This window comes from Dendrobates tinctorius, unplaced genomic scaffold (genome assembly GCF_039654945.1).
Source record: "Dendrobates tinctorius isolate UK_male_01 unplaced genomic scaffold, ASM3965494v1 ptg000040l, whole genome shotgun sequence".
NCBI lineage: Eukaryota > Metazoa > Chordata > Amphibia > Anura > Dendrobatidae > Dendrobates > Dendrobates tinctorius.
In genome coordinates this window covers 15,077,596-15,101,268 of record NW_027361708.1, presented here as the reverse complement: position 1 = coordinate 15,101,268, position 23,673 = coordinate 15,077,596, and the positions used below count along the sequence as shown (strand labels likewise).

At 44.4% G+C, this 23,673-nt stretch overlaps 1 protein-coding gene across 1 annotated transcript in view; it reads left to right on the top strand.

The window, feature by feature from the left end:
* The window catches only part of LRIT1 (leucine rich repeat, Ig-like and transmembrane domains 1), a 74,332-nt gene that overhangs the window by 25,383 nt on the left and 25,276 nt on the right, over window positions 1-23,673 (top strand). Inside the window, exons 2-3 of the mRNA XM_073574829.1 lie at window positions 973-1,439; window positions 19,600-19,905. Of these exons, the coding sequence (XP_073430930.1) occupies window positions 973-1,439; window positions 19,600-19,905 (773 nt within the window). The remainder of the gene's footprint in view (window positions 1-972; window positions 1,440-19,599; window positions 19,906-23,673) is intronic.

Here is a 23,673-nt window from a genome sequence, read left to right as displayed (position 1 = left end):
CGGATGTAGAGTAATGGAACAAATGATGTTTGTTAATATGTTGATTACCCAAAAGGACAAACAATGCAGATTGATTGAATACTCAATCAATAAGAGATGACCTCATCCCACCTTCCAACTGACATGTGGATGATGGCCTGAAAGACAGTGAACTATAAAAGGGATCTGCCTCTGTTCTCAGAGATATGCTACATGTAGGCAATGTACCATGGCCCCAGCTGGAGGAATACAGATCTGCTCCATGAACTGAGATACGTTTAGAGAATCCAGGTTGGGACAATCAGGTCACTTGGCCACATACCTCAATTGGGCTCTGTCAGCTTGCTAAGCTTGTCATTATCTCCTCTCTGTGTGTTGCCTGCCAAAAGCAGGATACCACTGGTGGGGGTATTCTGCCCTGGACCAAAGTTGCATATGTTCTAATTCCCGGTAAGCCAGAGGAAAGGGTGAGACTCTGCAATTTGCACCATCTTATGTACTTGCTGGGACTGTACTATACGTTATTATCTGTTTAAATTTATTATTTATTATCTAATAAAGTATTGCCACACTGTTTTACCAACACCCTGTGTTGTCTGAGTAGTATTCTGCCCACAGTAAAGGAGTGCAGTCGGTAAGTGGGATGAGCTCTGGTCTATGTGGGCTTTCTAAAGACAGCTGGGTCAGCTGATGAGAGCACCCACTGACCCTCGTATCTCCACAATGATCCTAAGGATAGGTCATCAATGTTAAAGTCCCTGACAACCCCTATAACTATGTTTGTACTTGTTTCACTTGATAAAAACTCCATGATAGTAGGAACCTCTTATATTTTCATAATCCTATTTTTCATGGTCAGTTGTTAACTAGAAACCAGCTTCCTTATCATGTTTCTTAGCTTCAAATAATTTGCTTACACTCTGCTGATTTGACAGCTCATCAGATTTATTCTTTTTTTGCATTGACGATATTTTAATTTTTTTCATTTTACAGGGAAGTACTTTGCAATGACCCTGAGATGACCTTGACACCAGTGAATATTCCTACAGACACTTTTAAACTTCGTATAGAAAAGACGTCTATCAGGCGTGTTCAAGGAGAAGCTTTCCAAAAACTCTCTAACCTTGAGTTTCTTTGGATGCCCTATAATTCAGTATTTAGCTTGAGTCTGGTGACATTACGAGGACTCCGTAAACTTCAAGAACTTAGATTGGATGGAAATGTTCTCACATCTTTTCCTTGGGATTCTCTTGCCAGCACACCCAAACTAAGGTTGCTTGACTTGCACAATAATGAGCTATCTTCTATACCTAAAGATGCAGCTCGCTACATGAAAAATATAACTTACCTGGATTTGTCCAGCAATAAACTCCTGACGCTTCCTCAAGAACTTATTGCTTCTTGGCTCAATCTACATTCTGCATCATATTTTTCAAATGATCATTCCACTCTAATTCTCGGTAAGTAACAGTAATAAAATATACCACAAATAATTTGTAACATTTTATAGTACAAATGAAACACCTTAATGACCACCGACATACCTTTTCACAGCAGCCATTAAGAGTCCTTATTCCTCAACACCGTGGTTTTACGGAGCTGAGTGATAAGCTCGGAGTCAGTCTGAGCGGGTGACAGCTCATATTACCGATGACACCCTGCTGCATTGGCTACAATGTAGCAAGTAATGCTGGAAGTAATATAGCAATTAATTTTTTGTAAAATTGTAAAATGGTACAAATAAAAACCCATGGCACAAAAACAAGCTCTCATAGATCTCTGTCTGCAAAAAGATAAAAAGTTTTCTCTTAAAATGGGCCAATGCAAACACAATTTTCTTTTTTTTTTCAAAAAGTGAATTTAGCATGTAAAAGTAGCACAACATAAGAAAACAACATTATAAATCTGGTATTAGTAATGGCCAGAAGAATAAAGTTGTCTTAAAATTGTTTTTAAATGGTTAATAGTACAAAAAAAATATCAAAATTCCTCAACTGCTGTTTATTTCTTTATTCTGCCTCCCAAAAGTCAAAATAAGACTCGGTTCACATTTACCCTGTGCTGTAAGCTGAACACAAAATCCACAAAAAAACATGATTCAGATTGAGCCCCTGACAGAAATAGTTAATAAAATGAAGCAGGCAAAGTTGTTTTGGACTCTATCTGGCCTCTTTTTCAGCTGTATCGCAAAGTGTGGTGAACCACAGTTTCATGCTCAAAAAGTCAGGACAAAACAGAAGTGATTCCATTTGTCTCACTATATTCAATGGTACTGAAAAACCAGGCAATTCCTGCATGTGTTGTTGCTGTCAACAGACAAAAAGCCATGGGGACTCGAACATAGTATTTGAGCATTCTGAAGATACTCTATTAGCACACGAGCTTGCTCGGATAACACCTTATTTGAGCATGCTCGCTCATCACTACTTTTCACATCCAGAACACTTATCCGCAGACATCCATTCTCTACACTCTTCTGCAGCACATCCTAATATGGTGTCCTTAAAAGTAAGAGTGTTAGTAAAATGCACTATGCACAAAAATATCTGTCTATGCTATGCCCTAAATAAGCCACTTGTAGTATGTGGCCTTGTGGAGGAACACACACGCGGACCCGTTCCTCCCACGTCACCACCGTGACGTAACTACACAGGCACAGCTCTCCGGCGCCCCCTTTGTCTCTCAGGTCAGTAAGGGAACTGCACCTAGAGCAAATGGTCGCCGGGGAGGAGGTCCTGTTACCCGCTGGGGGTTCTAAGATTCGTGATCAGAGTAAAAGCATCAGCCCAAGATTAAGTTTATAGTTTAATTGCCTTAAGGGCGCACTAGATAATTACAGAAATATACAGTAAATTTGCAGTCAGAGAAAAAATATAACAATAGGGTACAAGGCTTAGAGATATTAAGCTGGAGGTCAATTTACCAGATTGTATTGTAGGGTGCATGCAATTGCCGGGGAGCTCTGCAGTCCACAGGTACAAGAATCTTAGTTGCTGGACAGACCACCAAAGCATGGGCCGCTGCTCCCCTCGGCAGGTCTGTCCCCAGGTCCTTCTTAAATCATCATCGTCTGGATCTTCTTTGTGAATGACTGAATGCCAGGGGCTGCCAGCCCTTAAACACGCTGGGTTCCTCCCCCTGTGTCAGAGGGTGGGCTAATAATCTCCACCCTTTAGCTCTTTGCAGAACTTATTTCCAATATCTAAGAAAGGGGATAACTTTCTACAGCATGATCGAATCAGAACATGAGAGGTACCAGTGAATGCGGTTTGCTTTGCCGGTCGTGTGGAGTGCAAACATGGCCCTATTGGGTCACTGTAGAGGGCCAATCTCTATATCTCAGGAATCAGTGCTCTCATCCACTCGGGAGTCACACTGCCAGATGCACGATTCCCTCAGGGTCATTCGGATATTTTCATGTGTCCATAACTCGAAAGATGAGTTCATAATTCGTGTTCTTAGGATGGAGCCACAGTGTCTGGGACACACAAAGGATGCATATTCCTGCGTCTGCTAGCAGGCACATTCTAATTGAAGCCCTCAGGCCTTATCTGGCCCCCTGCTGGCACGGCTCCGTACCTGGGCTTTGAAGCTCTGTTTTGGGCCTATCCTCACTATCACACCAATGCCCTGGCTATTTAGCATTGGAACACTAAATCCTGCTTGTATTCACTAAGTACACAGCGCCTGGGGGTATAGAAGCCTTTAGCTGCCTTTAATTTCTGAATTTAGACCAAAATGGATGCCAAGCTCAGATATGTGGCCCCACATCTAAGATGGCGGCCGCTCCTTCATCACAGGCCTCCATACAGTCTAGCTTAATGAGCTATAACCACTAATGATGAGTGTGTATACTCGTTACTCGAGATTTCCCGAGCATGCTCGGGTGATCTCCGAGTATTTGGATGTGCTCGGAGATTTAGTTTCTGTCGCTGTAGCTGCATGATTTGAGGCTGCTAGACAGCCTTAATACATGTGGGAATTTCCTAACAAACAGGCAATCCCCACATGAATTCAGGCTGTCTAGCAGCCACAAATCATGCAGCTATGGCAACAGAAACTAAATCTTCAAGCACATCTACATTAGTAAATGTATCGAAAAAAAAGTAAAAATGCAAGAATTACATTTTTTTTGGTCGCCGCAACATTGCATTAAAATGCAATAACAGGAGATCAAAATATTGTATCCACACCAAAATGGTATAACTGAAAATGTCAGCTCGGCACACAAAAATGACGCAATTTTTTTTTTTAACAAACTTTGAATTTTTTTTCACCATTTAAATAAAAAACAACCTATATATGTTTGGTATAAATAAACTTGTAATGACGTGGAGAATTATAATGGCAGGTCAGTTTCAGCATTTGGTGAACATGGTAAAAAAAATACAAAAACAGTTGTGGAATTGCACTTTTTTTGTAATTTCACCGCACATTTTTGAGTACATGATATGGTAAAACCAATGTAAAAGATAAGCCCTCAAATGGCAAAATTGATGGAAAAATATAAAAGTTATGGAAGAAAGGGAGCAAAAAACTGAAAAGCAATAATTAAAAAGGGCTACGGCGTGAAGGGGTTAAGCGGCGCTTTCCCATCCCTGGGGAGGCAGGGGTTAGCATCATAGGCTGGTCCTTACCCTGTCTACACCTCATCTCTGCCCTGTTTTGGAGATTTGGCATGAATCACCTGGATTTGGATGGAAACCATGACGTTAGTGCTCAGCATAGATCACAAGATAAATGTGAATCTAGCCGTAACAGTGAACAAAAATTTTTATGTAGCCCAAAGTGTTACCAATGAAAACTTCAATTCATCCTTCAAAAACAAACCCTTTGCTTATCTCCATCATCTGTCAATAGAAAAATAGGGAGTTTTGATGTTACTGGTAGCACAAAGTCTCTGGAAAAGTGATTTGGTTCCCCTCAGAAATTCTTCCATACAAATCCAGGCTCTCAAATGAAAATTGCCCCCCTCCCTTCTGATCCCCATAGTGTGCAGGAAGACCTCACTTAGCAGTTCATTGGGTATATCATTCCAGAAGCCAGACACTCTTAACCATCATATTTGCAATTTTCACAAATTTCTGGAAAAAACAGTGGGATCAAAAGTCTCACTACACCCATACATGAATTCTCAGAGGGGTGTAATGGTCAAAATCAGGTCAAATGAGGGGGTTTCTGCTGTTCTGGCATATTGCATCTTTGAAAATGGCATTCACAAACTATTCTAGCAAAACATATGCTCCAAACATTAAATACTGCTGTATTATAGCACACATAAAGTACGTCCTCGTTTTGTGGAGAAAACATAATTTTTTGCTTTCTATGGCCAATGCTATAAAATTCATTGATGCATCTGTAGGCTCAAAATGCTCACCACATACTAAACAAATTTCTTGAGTGGTGTAGTTTACAAACTAGGCTCACTTGTGAAAGGTGTCTGCTGTTTAGGCACCTCAAGCTGCAAATGTGATATGCCATCTGTAATATTTGTGCTCAAAAAGTAAAATAGCGCTTTGTTCCTTCTGAGCCCGGCCGTGTGCCCAAACAGTAGCTTGTGACCTTATATGGTTTATCACTACATTTAGGAAAATTGGAACAAATAATGTAGTTTCTTCTATTTTCTCCTTTTATCCCTTGTGAAATTGAACAATTTAGTACTAAAGCAATATTTTAGTAGGAATATATAATTTTTCATTTCACTTTTTTGTTACTTCCTGTGAAATACCTGACAAACTTCCTGACAAAAGTTGGAATACTGAGAGGTATGGAATTTTTAAAAATCTCATCACTTTTGAGGTGTTGAATGTATAGGCCAACCAAAGTCACTTCAAAAGTGAATTTGATTGCTAAAAAAGATTTTGTAAATTTCTTTGAAAAAAACAAAAATTTCCTGCTAAACTTTTAAGCCTTCTAACATACAAATAACATAAAAGGATGTTTGTAAAATCATGCCAATGTAAAGTAGATATGGCACAAATGTTTTTATTAAAACAAAGAATGGAAAACCACTCTCACTGTAAAATGACTTAAAAAAAACGTGATATACTGTGTATAAATGAATAGGGTAGGTAATGCACATACAGAAGTATCTAAGGTTAAGCTAGTTCGTGGTGACAGAGATCGGTGCTTACCTATATAATTAGAGGTGAATCCTGACTCCTTCCAAGTAAGGGGTATTACACAGGTGTCCAATGATCAGAGATGGAAGATGTGGCACAAATTAAATGTTTTTTCAATGTATCAAATACGTCAGTCCCCAAAAGCAAACTCTACGGCATAGAATAAAAAGTAGTGTTCCTGGTAACAGCACATGTCTTTCTGGATCCAGAATGTGACATCACTGACTCAACGGTACGGTGGCCTAAAAGAGGAAAACATCAATGCGTTTCAGAAAACGACTCTTTTCATTCATCAGGGCATCTGACAAAGTAAAAAAGGTTTTTCATCAGATAACAAGACGAAGTAAGAGAGTTTTTTTCCTAAATGCAATTGTGTTGTGTATCTTCCAGGCCACAGTAGGGTTGAATCAGTGATGTCACACGACAGATCCAGGAAGGCATATGTCTTTACCAGGAATGCCATGATCCAGGGCCTCCTGGTTCCATACCGCAATGAATTCTCGTGATAGACTTTGTTTTTGGAGTCTGAACTATTTGACACATTGCTAGGAATGCTTCAAATGCACCACAACAGTGCTTCTTCTATTTTCCATCTCTGATCATTAGAACCCTGTGTAATATTCGTCACTCACAAGGAGTCAGGATTCACCTCTAATTAAAGGTAAACACAGATTGCTGATCCCCACTTACTAGTTTAACCTTGTATACTCTTGTATGTGCATTACATACTGTATTCTTTTATAAAATGTAAACCACTATCATTTAACCCTGACCGCATTCTTCAATTTTTTTTTCTTTGGCACGGGACCACTTGTTTGATTACTTGCAACTGCTGTAATATAGTTGTGGTATTTTTATTTATTATTTATTTTAGCATCAGTGTACCTTTATTTAAAATGGTTTTTATTAAAGGAAATCTATCACCAGGTTTTTGCTACCTCATCTTAAAACAGCATGATGTAGGCAAAGAGAACCTCAATCCAATGATGCATCACTTAGTTTACAGGTTCTGACACAGAGTTCTTAGATTTAGCATTGCAGCAGAGCTGAGAAAGTCGACTCAGTCCACACCAGGCTCTGTATGTATATCGTCTATTGATAGTAAGCTGCTTATCGCAGGAGGCGGCGGAGTCAGACTAGCAAGCCCCTGCTGCTGTAGCTGCTGTATTACAGGCAATGATAAGGTCCTGAGTAGAGTTGAGCGAAACGGGTCGAAAAATTTCAAAAGTCGCCGACTTTTGGCAAAGTCGGGTTTCATGAAACGAAACCCGACCCTAGGATGAGGTCGGCCACGAGGTCGGCGACTTACGCGCCAAAGTCGCGTTTCAAAAGTTTGTTTTGCGCTCTTTTTCAGCCAATCAGGATCCACGGACACTGTGGGCAACGTGATGACATAGGCACGGGTCACCACCATCTTTCAGAAGGGCATGCAAGTGATTGGCTTGCTTTGGTGGGCGTCACAGGGGGTATAAAAGGGCGTGCACGCCGACCGCCATCTTACTTCTGCCGATCTTAGCATAGGGAGAGGTTGCTGCTGATTCTGTAGGGAGAGTGTTAGGCAGGGAAGAAGAAATAAAAACTGCTTCTGCTGCTAGCGATTGTGCCTGTACAACACACCAGTCACTGTGTGTGCAGTGCAAGGGGAGGCTATATTGTGGTGTATCAGTGGTGTTGGTTGTTGGGCTGCCTTCTAAGGCTTCCTGACAGCTGCATTGCTGTTTACCCACTGCTCTGCAAACTGCTTTTTTAAAAGCAATCCCAATTTTTTTTTTGTCCTGCTGAGGTACTGAGCTGCAAACTGCTTTTTTAAAAGCAATCCCAATTTTTTTTTTTTGTCCTGCTGAGGTACTGAGCGTGCATTTTTTCACACCATACAGCGTTGTACGCTCCTCACACAGTACCGTGTAATGGCTGTTATCACAGCCACAGTGAAGCTATCTGTGTCACTCTGTGAGAATAAGTCGAGGACATGTTCCGTTCTTACAGACCTGCACTCTAGGGAGAGTCCTACTCTGCCCAATTCTACATACACCTTGTAGTTTGTGATACACTAGTCAATTTCTGCCTGTGACATAGCGCTGTGATATTCAGTGGGCCTCACACAATCCAAAAGTGTCCAGTGTCCACAAGTGTCTGCAGAAATTCAAAATCTCCCTTATCCTCTAGTCACTTTGGTCACAGCTGTGCCATCGAGCCTGTGACATAGCGCTCAGATATTCAGTGGGCCTCACACAATCCAAAAGTGTCCAGTGTCTGCAGAAATTCAAAATCTCACTTATCCTCTAGTCACTTTGGTCACAGCTGTGCCATCGAGCCTGTGACATAGCGCTCAGATATTCAGTGGGCCTCACACAATCCAAAAGTGTCCAGTGTCCACAAGTGTCTGCAGAAATTCAAAATCTCCCTTATCCTCTAGTCACTTTGGTCACAGCTGTGCCATCGAGCCTGTGACATAGCGCTCAGATATTCAGTGGGCCTCACACAATCCAAAAGTGTCCAGTGTCCACAAGTGTCTGCAGAAATTCAAAATCTCACTTATCCTCTAGTCACTTTGGTCACAGCTGTGCCATCGAGCCTGTGACATAGCGCTCAGATATTCAGTGGGCCTCACAAAATCCAAAAGTGTCCAGTGTCCACAAGTGTCTGCAGAAATTAAAAATCTCACTTATCCTCTAGTCACTTTGGTCACAGCTGTGCCATCGAGCCTGTGACATAGCGCTCAGATATTCAGTGGGCCTCACACAATCCAAAAGTGTCCAGTGTCCACAAGTGTCTGCAGAAATTCAAAATCTCACTTATCCTCTAGTCACTTTGGTCACAGCTGTGCCATCGAGCCTGTGACATAGCGCTCAGATATTCAGTGGGCCTCACACAATCCAAAAGTGTCCAGTGTCCACTGGTGTGAGCAGAAATTCAAAATCTCACTTATCCTCTAGTCACTTTGGTCACAGCTGTGCCATCGAGCCTGTGACATAGCACTCAGATATTCAGTGGGCCTCACACAATCCAAAAGTGTCCAGTGTCCACAAGTGTCTGCAGAAATTCAAAATCTCACTTATCCTCTAGTCACTTTGGTCACAGCTGTGCCATCAAGCCTGTGACATAGCGCTCAGATATTCAGTGGGCCTCACACAATCCAAAAGTGTCCAGTGCCCACAAGTGTCTGCAGAAATTCAAAATCTCACTTATCCTCTAGTCACTTTGGTCACAGCTGTGCCATCAAGCCTGTGACATAGCGCTCAGATATTCAGTGGGCCTCACACAATCCAAAAGTGTCCAGTGTCCACTGGTGTGAGCAGAAATTCAAAATCTCACTTATCCTCTAGTCACTTTGGTCACAGCTGTGCCATCGAGCCTGTGACATAGCACTCAGATATTCAGTGGGCCTCACACAATCCAAAAGTGTCCAGTGTCCACAAGTGTCTGCAGAAATTCAAAATCTCACTTATCCTCTAGTCACTTTGGTCACAGCTGTGCCATCAAGCCTGTGACATAGCGCTCAGATATTCAGTGGGCCTCACACAATCCAAAAGTGTCCAGTGCCCACAAGTGTCTGCAGAAATTCAAAATCTCACTTATCCTCTAGTCACTTTGGTCACAGCTGTGCCATCAAGCCTGTGACATAGCGCTCAGATATTCAGTGGGCCTCACACAATCCAAAAGTGTCCAGTGTCCACAAGTGTCTGCAGAAATTCAAAATCTCACTTATCCTCTAGTCACTTTGGTCACAGCTGTGCCATCGAGCCTGTGACATAGCGCTCAGATATTCAGTGGGCCTCACACAATCCAAAAGTGTCCAGTGTCCACAAGTGTCTGCAGAAATTCAAAATCTCACTTATCCTCTAGTCAATTTGGTCACAGCTGTGCCATCGAGCCTGTGACATAGCGTTCAGATATTCAGTGGGCCTCACACAATCCAAAAGTGTCCAGTGTCCACTAGTGTGAGCAGAAATTCAAAATCTCCCCTGTCCTATAGACACCTTGTACCTTGTTTTACATTACTATATAGTTTGTTGGATTTTGTCTACATTTCTACCAAAAATGAGGAAGGCTGGTGGAAGAGGCCGTGGAATTGGGCGGGGGTTGGCAGCTGGTAATGATGGTGTTGGTGGTGGATCTGATGGTAGTGGCAAGAGCAAAATAGGACCAAATGCAGGAGGTGTTGAGCCTGCGTCATCGTCTGGCTCCATAAGGCTTCGAAGGCTTAGTTTTCTAGGAGTTGGCAAACCGCTTTTAAAGCCAGAGCATCAGGAAAAAGTTTTGTCTTACATTGCTGACTCAGCCTCCAGCTCTATCGCCTCCTCTTCTTCAGTTGTAAAAAGTAAAAGCACTGAGTCGTCATTGGAGGCTCATGTTCATGAACCACACCTTTCCTTGTGTCCTTCACCCCAACCAAGATTGAAGGATGACGCAGGCCATACTACTGATTACTCCATGGAGCTGTTTTCACATACCATGCCTGGATTATCAAGTCAAATGGTGAATTACCCAGGCCAAGATGAATCTGACATGGAGTGCACTGATGCACAGCCGCTGATGGATGATTCTGCTGGTACATTCACTCAGAGCACTACATTGTCCTCGCAGTGTACAGAGCCAGATTCTGACCCTGATGAGACTCAGGTGCCCCTTCCCGCACACTATACCACCATACACGGTGACACAGAGGAAGGTGCACATGACATTGAAGAGGAGGTGATGGATGACCCAGTTGTTGACCCAGATTGGCATCCATTGGGGGAAGAGGGTGCTGCTTCCAATAGCTCAGATGAGGAGCATCCGCAGCAGACATCGACATCGCAACAGCTGTTATCTGGCAGGCCCGGAGCACTCCAAAGACAGGTTCCAAAAATCAAAAGAGTTGCTGGACAGCTTGTCCAGAGGGTCAAAAGATCACAGCGTGCTAGGCCGCAAAATGTCTGCCAAAGTAGGAAGAGTGCAGTGTGGCACTTTTTTGAACAAAATCCTCATGATCAGGCCAAGGTTATCTGTAAGAAGTGCGCAAAGACCTTTAGCCGAGGGAAAAATCTGAAAAATTTGAATACCAGTTGCATGCTTAGACATTTAAACACCATGCACTTGCAAGCGTGGACACAACACCAAACCTCAAGTGCCACATGTGCAACTGATCACAACGAAGGTAGTCAGCAACGCTACATTGTTTCCCCCACTGTAAGCCCACCGGTTAGCACAGCAGCAAATGTTGAGGTGTCATTGCAAGGCCACAGCAGTCAGGGAATCCCACTGTTATATCAACGAAAGACTGATTCTAGGCCATCAGAAAGAACACCAACTCCATCACCATCATCAACCCTCTCTCAGTCCGCCCTGTCCACCGCTACTTCCACCATATGCAGCTCTCAAGTCCAGCTCACCCTCCCAGACACTATGAGTAGGTCAAGAAAGTACTCAGTCTCTCATCCGCGTACACTGGGTTTGAACGCCCACATTGCCAAACTAATCTCATTTGAGATGATGCCCTTTCGGTTGGTGGAAAGCGCAGCTTTCCGCGAACTCATGGCCTATGCAGTACCACGCTATGACCTACCCAGTCGCCACTTCTTCTCTCGCAAAGCCATCCCAGCCCTCCACCATCATGTGAAAGACCGCATTGTCCATGCACTCAAGCAGTCAGTGAGCGGAAAGGTGCACCTCACAACTGATGCATGGTCCAGTCGGCATGGCCAGGGCCGTTACGTGTCCATCACTGCGCACTGGGTTAATGTGGTGGATGCAGGGTCCACAGGGGACAGCGGTGGTGGGACAGTGCTGCCTAGCCCACGGTATAGGAAACAGTTGGCTGTAGGCGTTCGACCCTCCTCCTCCTCCTCCTCCTCCAGAAGCGAAAGCTCGTCCACAGAGCGCAGTCGTACGAGCACTCCATCTGCAGCTGCCACTGTTGCACACGAGGTGTCCCCCTATCGAGCAGCTAGTGGAAAGCGTCAGCAGGCTGTGTTGCAGATGATGTGTTTGGGCGACAGACACACCGCCGAGGTGCTGGCCGAGTACTTGAAGCGACAAACTGAGTCATGGCTGGGCAGTGTACATCTTGAGGCAGGCAAGGTAGATAGTGATAACGGCCGTAATTTTGTGGCAGCCATAGCCCTTTCAAAACTCAGCCACATACCTTGCTTGGCTCACACCTTGAACCTGGTGGAGCAATGCTTCCTCAAAAATTATCCGGAGTTAACAGCCTTGCTTCAGAAGGTGCGAAGACTGTGCGCGCACATCCGCCGGTCGCCTGTACTCTCCGTTCGTATGCAGAAGCTGCAGCGATTGCTCCACCTTCCCAACCACCGCCTCATTATCGACATTGCAACAAGGAGGAACTCCACCCTGCACATGGTGGAACGGCTGTGCGAGCAGAGGCAGGCCATAATGCATTTGTGGGAGGATACATGGCCAGGCACTTTGAGAGCAGACATGGAGTTGACAGGTGTGCAGTGGTCGAAGCTGAAAGACCTCTGTAAAGTCCTTCAGTGTTTTGAGGCATGCACACGGCTGGTAAGCGCAGACGACGCCATCCTAAGCATGAGCATCCCACTTATGCGTCTGCTCATGCAAACTTTGACGCACCTTAAGGAGCAGGCTTCTGCAGCCAATGTTGATGAGGAGGAAGAGGAGGAGGGAATCCTTGATGACATTCAGCCATTGTCTGCTCAGGGACCTCTCCTGGACGAGGTGGAGGAAGAAGAGGAGGAGGAGGATGATGGGGATGATTACTTAGGGGAGGAGGATGCATCTCGTGGGGCAAGTGAAAATGTTGGCGTGGCAAGGTCTGGTACAGGGTTTGTGCGTGACTGGAGGGATGTGGATTTGCCAGAAAGTGCTCCTCCAACCAGCACTCGCAGTGCATCATTGACACCGGGAACATTGGCCCACATGTCAGATTATGCCTTGCAGATCCTAAAAAGGGACCCCCGCATTGCCAAAATGATGAACGGTGATGACTACTGGTTGGCCAGCATCCTGGATCCACGCTATAGAGGCAAATTACAAAACATCATGCCACAGGAGAACCTTGACCTAATATTGGCTAATAAACAAGCAACTCTGGTAAATCGGTTGCTTGAGGCATTCCCAGCACACAGCAGCGGTGATGGTTCTCACACGAGCCATACGGGCCGGGGGCAGCTTGGCAGAGGTGTTCGTGGTGCACACAGCAGAAGTGGCGTTGGAGACAGGGGTTTCATGACAATGTTGTGGACTGATTTTTCAAGTACCGCTCACACAACTGGTAATACTGCATCGATGGAAAGTGACAGGAGACAGCAGTTGTCAACTATGGTTACAAACTACTTTTCCTCCCATATCGATGTTCTCCCACACAGGTCATTCCCCTTTGACTATTGGGCCGCTAAACTGGACACCTGGCCTGAATTGGCACAATATGCCTTACAGGAGCTCGCTTGCCCAGCTGCAAGTGTGCTATCGGAAAGAGTCTTCAGTGAAGCTGGATCAATCCTGACAGAAAAAAGGACCCGTCTGTCAACCCAAAATGTGGATGATCTAACCTTCATTAAAATGAACCACGCATGGGTTTCCAAGGATTTTGTCCCACCTTCCCCTGATGACACATAGGGTGACAGAAAAATGGCTTGCTTTGGTCCACCTCTTCCTGGGACTTGACCTATTTCACCTTTTGCATCAGCTGAATGTCCAACATCAACATATGCCACTTTCTAAAACTCCCTAACTGTGCTGCCTCCCCCCCCATGGCCAGGGTCACCACCTAGCGCACGACACCGTGCGAGTGCCGTTGCCCTGGACAGGTGGGTAGGCCGATTCTTGGGCGCGGGCGCGGGCACTGGCACAGGGTCCCTCATAGTGCAATCAAGTGTCTCTGATGGTGGTGGTGCACACCCGCCGTCAGACACACCGCCGTACTATGAGGGGCCCAGTGCCAGTACCGATGCCCACGAGTGGGCCCCCTTGCTTGGGCAGGGCCCCAGCATTTGCAATCTTTACCTCTCCCTGCTCCTCCGCTGTGTAGTCTGGGCCATCAAATCCATACTGTGCCTGACACCGTTTGAGCCTGCCTCCTGATGTATAGACATATATTTTGAATGTGTACGCTATCCATACATGTTATCTGGGGATACTGTACCCTTTCTAACCTTTGTGCAATCACGTGCAATCCATACTGGGCCTAACACTGTCTGAGCCTGCCTCCTGATGTATTGACATATATTTTGAATGTGTACACTTTCCATACATGTTATCTGGGGATACGGTACCCTTTCTCACCTTTGTGCAATCACGTGCAATCCATACTGGGCCTAACACCGTCTGAGCCTGCCTCCTGATGTATAGACATATATTTTGAATGTGTATGCTATCCATACATGTTATCTGGGGATACGGTACCCTTTCTAACCTTTGTGCAATCACGTGCAATCCATACTGGGCCTAACACCGTCTGAGCCTGCCTCCTGATGTATAGACATATATTTTGAATGTGTACACTATCCATACATGTTATCTGGGGATACGGTACCCTTTCTCACCTTTGTGCAATCACGTGCAATCCATACTGGGCCTAACACCGTCTGAGCCTGCCTCCTGATGTATAGACATATATTTTGAATGTGTACGCTATCCATACATGTTATCTGGGGATACGATACCCTTTCTAACCTTTGTGCAATCACGTGCAATCCATACTGGGCCTAACACCGTCTGAGCCTGCCTCCTGATGTATAGACATACTGTATATTTTGAATGTGTACGCTATCCATACATGTTATCTGGGGATACGGTACCCTTTCTAACCTTTGTGCAATCACGTGCAATCCATACTGGGCCTAACACCGTCTGAGCCTGCCTCCTGATGTATAGACATATATTTTGAATGTGTACACTATCCATACATGTTATCTGGGGATACGGTACCCTTTCTAACCTTTGTGCAATCACGTGCAATCCATACTGGGCCTAACACCGTCTGAGCCTGCCTCCTGATGTATAGACATATATTTTGAATGTGTACGCTATCCATACATGTTATCTGGGGATACGGTACCCTTTCTAACCTTTGTTCAATCACGTGCAATCCATACTGGGCCTAACACCGTCTGAGCCTGCCTCCTGATGTATAGACATATATTTTGAATGTGTACACTATCCATACATGTTATCTGGGGATACGGTACCCTTTCTCACCTTTGTGCAATCACGTGCAATCCATACTGGGCCTAACACCGTCTGAGCCTGCCTCCTGATGTATAGACATATATTTTCAATGTGTACGCTATCCATACATGTTATCTGGGGATACGGTACCCTTTCTAACCTTTGTGCAATCACGTGCAATCCATACTGGGCCTAACACCATCTGAGCCTGCCTCCTGATGTATAGACATATATTTTGAATGTGTACACTATCCATACATGTTATCTGGGGATACGGTACCCTTTCTCACCTTTGTGCAATCACGTGCAATCCATACTGGGCCTAACACCATCTGAGCCTGCCTCCTGATGTATAGACATATATTTTGAATGTGTACGCTATCCATACATGTTATCTGGGGATACGGTACCCTTTCTAACCTTTGTGCAATCACGTGCAATCCATACTGGGCCTAACACCATCTGAGCCTGCCTCCTGATGTATAGACATATATTTTGAATGTGTACGCTATCCATACATGTTATCTGGGGATATGGTACCCTTTCTAACCTTTGTGCAATCACGTGCAATCCATACTGGGCCTAACACCGTCTGAGCCTGCCTCCTGATGTATAGACATATATTTTGAATGTGTACACTATCCATACATGTTATCTGAGGATACGGTACCCTTTCTCACCTTTGTGCAATCACGTGCAATCCATACTGGGCCTAACACCGTCTAAGCCTGCCTCCTGATGTATAGACATATATTTTGAATGTGTACGCTATCCATACATGTTATCTGGGGATACGGTACCCTTTCTAACCTTTGTGCAATCACGTGCAATCCATACTGGGCCTAACACCGTCTGAGCCTGCCTCCTGATGTATAGACATATATTTTGAATGTGTACGCTATCCATACATGTTATCTGGGGATACGGTACCCTTTCTAACCTTTGTGCAATCACGTGCAATCCATACTGGGCCTAACACCGTCTGAGCCTGCCTCCTGATGTATAGACATATATTTTGAATGTGTACACTATCCATACATGTTATCTGGGGATACGGTACCCTTTCTCACCTTTGTGCAATCACGTGCAATCCATACTGGGCCTAACACCGTCTGAGCCTGCCTCCTGATGTATAGACATATATTTTGAATGTGTACACTATCCATACATGTTATCTGGGGATACGGTACCCTTTCTAACCTTTGTGCAATCACGTGCAATCCATACTGGGCCTAACACCGTCTGAGCCTGCCTCCTGATGTATAGACATATATTTTGAATGTGTACGCTATCCATACATGTTATCTGGGGATATGGTACCCTTTCTAACCTTTGTGCAATCACGTGCAATCCATACTGGGCCTAACACCGTCTGAGCCTGCCTCCTGATGTATACAAATATATTTTGAATGTGTACGCTATCCATACATGTTATCTGGGGATACGGTACCCTTTCTAACCTTTGTGCAATCACGTGCAATCCATACTGGGCCTAACACCGTCTGAGCCTGCCTCCTGATGTATAGACATATATTTTGAATGTGTACGCTATCCATACATGTTATCTGGGGATACGGTACCCTTCTAACCTTTGTGCAATCACGTGCAATCCATACTGGGCCTAACACCGTCTGAGCCTGCCTCCTGATGTATAGACATATATTTTGAATGTGTACGCTATCCATACATGTTATCTGGGGATACGATACCCTTTCTAACCTTTGTGCAATCAGGTGCAATCCATACTGGGCCTAACACCATCTGAGCCTGCCTCCTGATGTATAGACATATATTTTGAATGTGTACGCTATCCATACATGTTATCTGGGGATACGGTACCCTTTCTAACCTTTGTGCAATCACGTGCAATCCATACTGGGCCTAACACCGTCTGAGCCTGCCTCCTGATGTATAGACATATATTTTGAATGTGTACGCTATCCATACATGGGGATACGGTACCCTTTCTCACCTTTGTGCAATCACGTGTAATCCATACTGGGCGTGAGAACGGCTGGCGAGCTGTTAAGCAAGCTATAGCACCTGTGGTTTGCATACGTAAGTTTTTCATTTTTTCAGGAATGACGGTTAGGCCTAATTCCGGAACTGCGGTTGACCTGCACTTACTGGGAAATCATTGTTCGCGGGTAATAATTGTAATCAGTGATCCCCATCACTAACGTTGTTCAGCGGGTTATCTGCACATGTAAGCGACAAACGCTGGCCTTTTCAGTGTAGCGCACATGCAGCCACGGACATGTAAGGGCATGACACACCAGTTATTGGCCAATCTCATGTGCCAGAGCCTCACGTGTCCCTCTACTAAGCCGGACTCGGACCGCGGGGCATGACGGAGTCTCGTTCGTTAACGGAATTAAGCTTGCAATGTGTGCATCTGTTCTGTAGCTGGCATGGTTGAGGTTTCCCAGGTGGAGTCGAATTTAACCGTAGGCTCCACTCCTGGTGGTGCCCTTCTGGACATTCCTTTAAGGTTCAGCTTTGCAACCATACTGCCCACGTAAAACAAACACTTTGCCTTCACGAACGCTGTTTGGAGGGTCATGACTCGTGGGAATAACGCCGCCCAATCAGTTAACCTGCTAGAGAGATCGTTCGTTGCTCCCAAGCATGACATCACACTCCCTAGGAAGAAGGTAATGCCACTGTGGCGACCGTACTCCTGGGGGCGACACAAGTGCACTGATGCCCAGCCACTGCTCGATGAATCTGCTGGTACATTGACCCAGACCACTACATTCCCCTCGCACGCTACACGGCCTGAATCTGACCCTGATGAAACTCAGGTTACCCTTCCCATATACAGTTCCATCTTACACGGTGACAAAGAGGAAGCTGCAGATGAAAGTGCAGGTTCGGCCCACCCGCCATCAGACACACCACCGTACTATCAGGGGCCCTGTGCCAGTGCCATCGCCAACGAGTGGGCCCCCCCTGCTTGCTCAGGATCACAGCACTTGCAAAGTTGAAATACTGTGCAGTGAGATGGAAGATGGGGACGACGAGGAGTCCAGACAAGTACAGGGATTCCCTAGCGAGGAGACTTATTTGATTGTTTTCAATGTTGGGACAGCAATTTTTGGGGAGCACTATACTCTGGAGAATGATAGGTGGGGCCCACCATACACTGGAACATTCCAAAGGTGGACATCAGACACTGGAGCAGCATTTACAGGGCCCATTATACACTAGAGCATTAGAAATGGGGCCCATTATGTTTGGAGCATTATTTGGGCCCATAAGACAGTGGAGCTTCATCCATGGGGACCAACATATACTGTAGCATTATGTGGAGCTCATCATATACTGTTTCAAACATTATATGGGACCAATGATTCTGTATGGAGAAATAGATGGGCCTTGTCATGAGATGTAAAAAGTGAAGTATTTTTCATTGTACTATACCGCTATTTCTCTGCCGTATCGGAGCATGATGAGTTGTGGTATGTGTTAAAGGGGCGCTCTTTCGCCCAGGGCACATGAAAACCTGGAGCCAGCCCTCCCCCCCACAACTGTAGCCAAATAACCCCCATTTTTCAGTGCGTAACTTGTATTATGAAGTTAATTAAGGTTGACAAGCTTAAGTAAGAAGAATTGATGCTTTTGGCATTCAAATGGGCACTGTTGGTGTGTTTCCTGTCCTCCTCTCACTGCCGACTTTTATTCCCCATTGACTTACATTGGGTTTCGTGTTTCGGTACGACCCCGACTTTTCCCTATAATCGGACGATCTTGCTCGACCCGACTTTTGGAAAAGTCGGGTTTCACGAAATGAAACGCGACCCTAAAAAACCAAAAGTCGCTCAACTCTAGTCCTGAGGATGAATCCTTCATTGTAAATAAACAACAGCAAACAGCCTGACAAGGCACAGAAATGTTTGAGCTGAAATTGCTTATTTAATGAATTGCATATTGGCATAGTCATTTCCCCAAACGTCAGTGTGCAGAGGGTTTGCTAGTTTCACACTACATATTTATTGGGTATGAACACTTGACTCTTTGCTGTTGCGCATGTACTTGGTTCTCTAGACAATGTGCAATTCTTTACATGTAATTGAAGTAGATTTTTTTTCCATTTTTTTGATGTATGTATTGTGCTCCTTACAACCTGAACCCTAGCCACCCTTTACATTCTCATTAGTGTTTGTTTTATGGAACTGTTATGATATTGTATCGAATAAAATTACAATTTTACCATGATATTAGTATACAGTGTCTGTTTTTGAGTGTACAGATTCTCCAGTTAATAAAACTACATAAAAAGTTAATTAATAAGAAAAGTTTGTGATTGGGTAATGAAAAAGATGTAAAGCAAATGCTACAAATAAAAATATCCTTTTATTTTCAGGTCTACAGGACAACCCTTGGTTATGTGATTGCAGCCTGTATGAAATGGTTCATTTTCTCAACTTCCCATCTCCATCAGTAGCTTTCATAGAGCCTCGCCTAAAGTGCTATTCACCACGCAGCCTTGCTGGAGTACCATTCAATCAAGTGGAGTTGAGGAAATGTCAGAGTCCTGTAATTCAAACTTCTGTGGCAAAGCTCAAGACAATGATTGGCAGCACAGTCTTACTACGATGTGGCACCATAGGTATCCCAATCCCAGAACTGAGCTGGAGAAGAGCTGATGGGAATCAAATTAATGGAACAGGTAAGAACCTTTAACAACTGCCTTTTCTTCTTTTTATGATGCTCATGATTTCCAATACACACATAAATATTATTTCAAAATACTTCTACATCTGCATTGATCTAAGTGATCAATTAAAAGTGAATACACTATTAGCAAAATAATAAAGCCTTTTAATAAAAGCTCAGAAAATCCACTACCTAGATAAAAGATAAAAGTCAAATACGTAGCCGTGTTGCTCGTTCTGTTAGTTGTGGTGGTATTGGTGGCATTCTATGGCATGACAAATCTAGAATTGTGAGTCAGACAGGATGGATGGACCTCGGGGCATTTTCCACACTGAGTAAACTTTCAGCTGAGTGAGGGATGTTGATGACAATAATAATGAGTATAGTGACAGGTGAAAGTTTTGGTATCCTGATTAAAATTACCGTTATGGTGAACAAATAATCAAGTTAAAGATGAAATTATCTCTAAAAGGCCAGAAGTTAAAGATGATACATTGCCTTTGTTTTTTCCACGCTATATATACTATATATATATATATATATATATATATATATATATATATTTGTATCTTACTTATAGACCACAATTCCGACCCCTTTCCGACATCAGGTGTAATAGTACGCTGTTGTCGGACTCCCTCACTTTGAAGTGGGCTCCGGCGCTGAGCCCACATCTTTCCTGGCTCAGCCAGTTCATTTGCATGATAGCCAGAGATCTCCTGGAAACCTCTATGGTTGTCAGTGCCAGCTTGCTGTGAGCGCCACCCAGTGGTCGGTGCTCATAGCAAGTGAGCAATTATGCTATAGAGAGGTGATCTGATCATCGCCTCTACAGTGGGGAAAAAAAGTATTTAGTCAGTCAGCAATAGTGCAAGTTCCACCACTTAAAAAGATGAGAGGCGTCTGTAATTTACATCATAGGTAGACCTCAACTATGGGAGACAAACTGAGAAAAAAAAATCCAGAAAATCACATTGTCTGTTTTTTTTCCATTTTATTTGCATATTATGGTGGAAAATAAGTATTTGGTCAGAAACAAGCAATCAAGATTTCTGGCTCTCACAGACCTGTAACTTCTTCTTTAAGAGTCTCCTCTTTCCTCCACTCATTACCTGTAGTAATGGCACCTGTTTAAACTTGTTATCAGTATAAAAAGACACCTGTGCACACCCTCAAACAGTCTGACTCCAAACTCCACTATGGTGAAGACCAAAGAGCTGTCAAAGGACACCAGAAACAAAGTTGTAGCCCTGCACCAGGCTGGGAAGACTGAATCTGCAATAGTCAACCAGTTTGGAGTGAAGAAATCAACTGTGGGAGCAATAATTAGAAAATGGAAGACATACAAGACCACTGATAATCTCCCTCGATCTGGTGCTCCACGCAAAATCCCACCCCGTGGGGTCAGAATGATCACAAGAACGGTGAGCAAAAATCCCAGAACCACGCGGGGGGACCTAGTGAATGAACTGCAGAGAGCTGGGACCAATGTAACAAGGCCTACCATAAGTAACACACTACGCCACCATGGACTCAGATCCTGCAGTGCCAGACGTGTCCCACTGCTTAAGCCTGTACATGTCCGGGCCCGTCTGAAGTTTGCTAGAGAGCATTTGGATGATCCAGAGGAGTTTTGGGAGAATGTCCTATGGTCTGATGAAACCAAACTGGAACTGTTTGGTAGAAGCACAACTTGTCGTGTTTGGAGGAAAAAGAATACTGAGTTGCATCCATCAAACACCATACCTACTGTAAAGCATGGTGGTGGAAACATCATGCTTTGGGGCTGTTTCTCTGCAAAGGGGCCAGGACGACTGATCCGGGTACATGAAAGAATGAATGGGGCCATGTATCGTGAGATTTTGAGTGCAAACCTCCTTCCATCAGCAAGGGCATTGAAGATGAAACGTGGCTGGGTCTTTCAACATGACAATGATCCAAAGCACACCGCCAGGGCAACAAAGGAGTGGCTTCGTAAGAAGCATTTCAAGGTCCTGGAGTGGCCTAGCCAGTCTCCAGATCTCAACCCTATAGAAAACCTTTGGAGGGAGTTGAAAGTCCGTGTTGCCAAGCGAAAAGCCAAAAACATCACTGCTCTAGAGGAGATCTGCATGGAGGAAAGGGCCATCATACCAACAACAGTGTGTGGCAACCTTGTGAAGATTTACAGAAAACGTTTGACCTCTGTCATTGCCAACAAAGGATATATCACAAAGTATTGAGATGAAATTTTGTTTCTGACCAAATACTTATTTTCCACCATAATATGCAAATAAAATGAAAAAAAAACAGACAATGTGATTTTCTGGATTTTTTTTTCTCAGTTTGTCTCCCATAGTTGAGGTCTACCTATGATGTAAATTACAGACGCCTCTCATCTTTTTAAGTGGTGGAACTTGCACTATTGCTGACTGACTAAATACTTTTTTTACCCACTGTATGCAGCAGAGCCGATCGGGTAGAGGCAGCTTATAGTATCCCATCGAGACTACTGAAGCATGCCAAAAGTAAAAAGAAATGTTTTTAAAAATATAAAAAAAAAATTAAAAATAAAAGTTCAAATCACCCCCTTTTCACCTCATTCAAAATAAAACAATAAAAAAATCAAACATAAACATATCTGGTATCGCCGCATTCAGAATCGCCCGATCTATCAATAAAAAAAAGGATTAACCTGATTACATCTCACCACCTGTGCACTCGACCCGATCCCATCCCACTTCATCCCAAACCTCACCACAGTCTTCATCCCAACCCTAACCCATCTCTTCAACCTATCACTAACAACTGGTGTTTTCCCCTCAAGCTTTAAACATGCCTCCATCACACCTATCCTCAAAAAGCCCTCTCTTGACCCATCCTCTGTATCTAGCTATCGCCCTATATCACTTCTCCCATACGCCTCCAAGCTACTGGAACAACACGTCTACCTTGAACTGTCCTCCCATCTCTCTTCTTGCTCCCTCTTCGACCGCTTACAATCTGGCTTCCGGTCACACCACTCCACTGAAACTGCCCTTACTAAGGTCACCAATGACCTCTTAACTGCCAAGAGCAAGCGACACTACTCTGTCCTCCTCCTCCTGGACCTGTCGGCTGCCTTTGATACAGTGGACCATTCCCTATTATTACAGACCCTCTCATCCCTCGGCATCACAGACTTGGCCCTCTCCTGGATCTCATCATACCTAACAGACCGGACATTCAGCGTCTCCCACTCACACACCACCTCCTCACCTCGCCCCCTATCTGTCGGAGTCCCACAAGGTTCAGTCCTAGGGCCCCTGCTGTTCTCTATTTACACCTTTGGCCTGGGACAGCTCATAGAATCTCATGGCTTTCAGTATCATCTTTATGCTGATGACACACAGATCTACATCTCTGGACCAGATATCACCTCCCTACTAACCAGAATCCCTCAATGTCTGTCCACTATTTCATCCTTCTTCTCCACTAGATATCTGAAACTCAACATGGACAAAACAGAATTCATCATCTTTCCCCCATCTCACGTGACCCCCCCTACGAACCTATCAATTACAGTAAATGACTGCCCACTCTCCCCAGTCCCACAAGCTCGCTGCCTCGGAGTAATCCTTGATGCTGATCTCTCCTTCAAACCACATATCCAAACCCTTTCCACTTCCTGCCGACTTCAACTCAAAAATATTTCACGCATCCGTTCATTCCTCACCCAAGAATCTGCAAAAACCCTAGTCCATGCCTTCATCATCTCTCGCCTTGACTACTGCAACCTCATGCTCTGCGGCCTCCCCTCAAA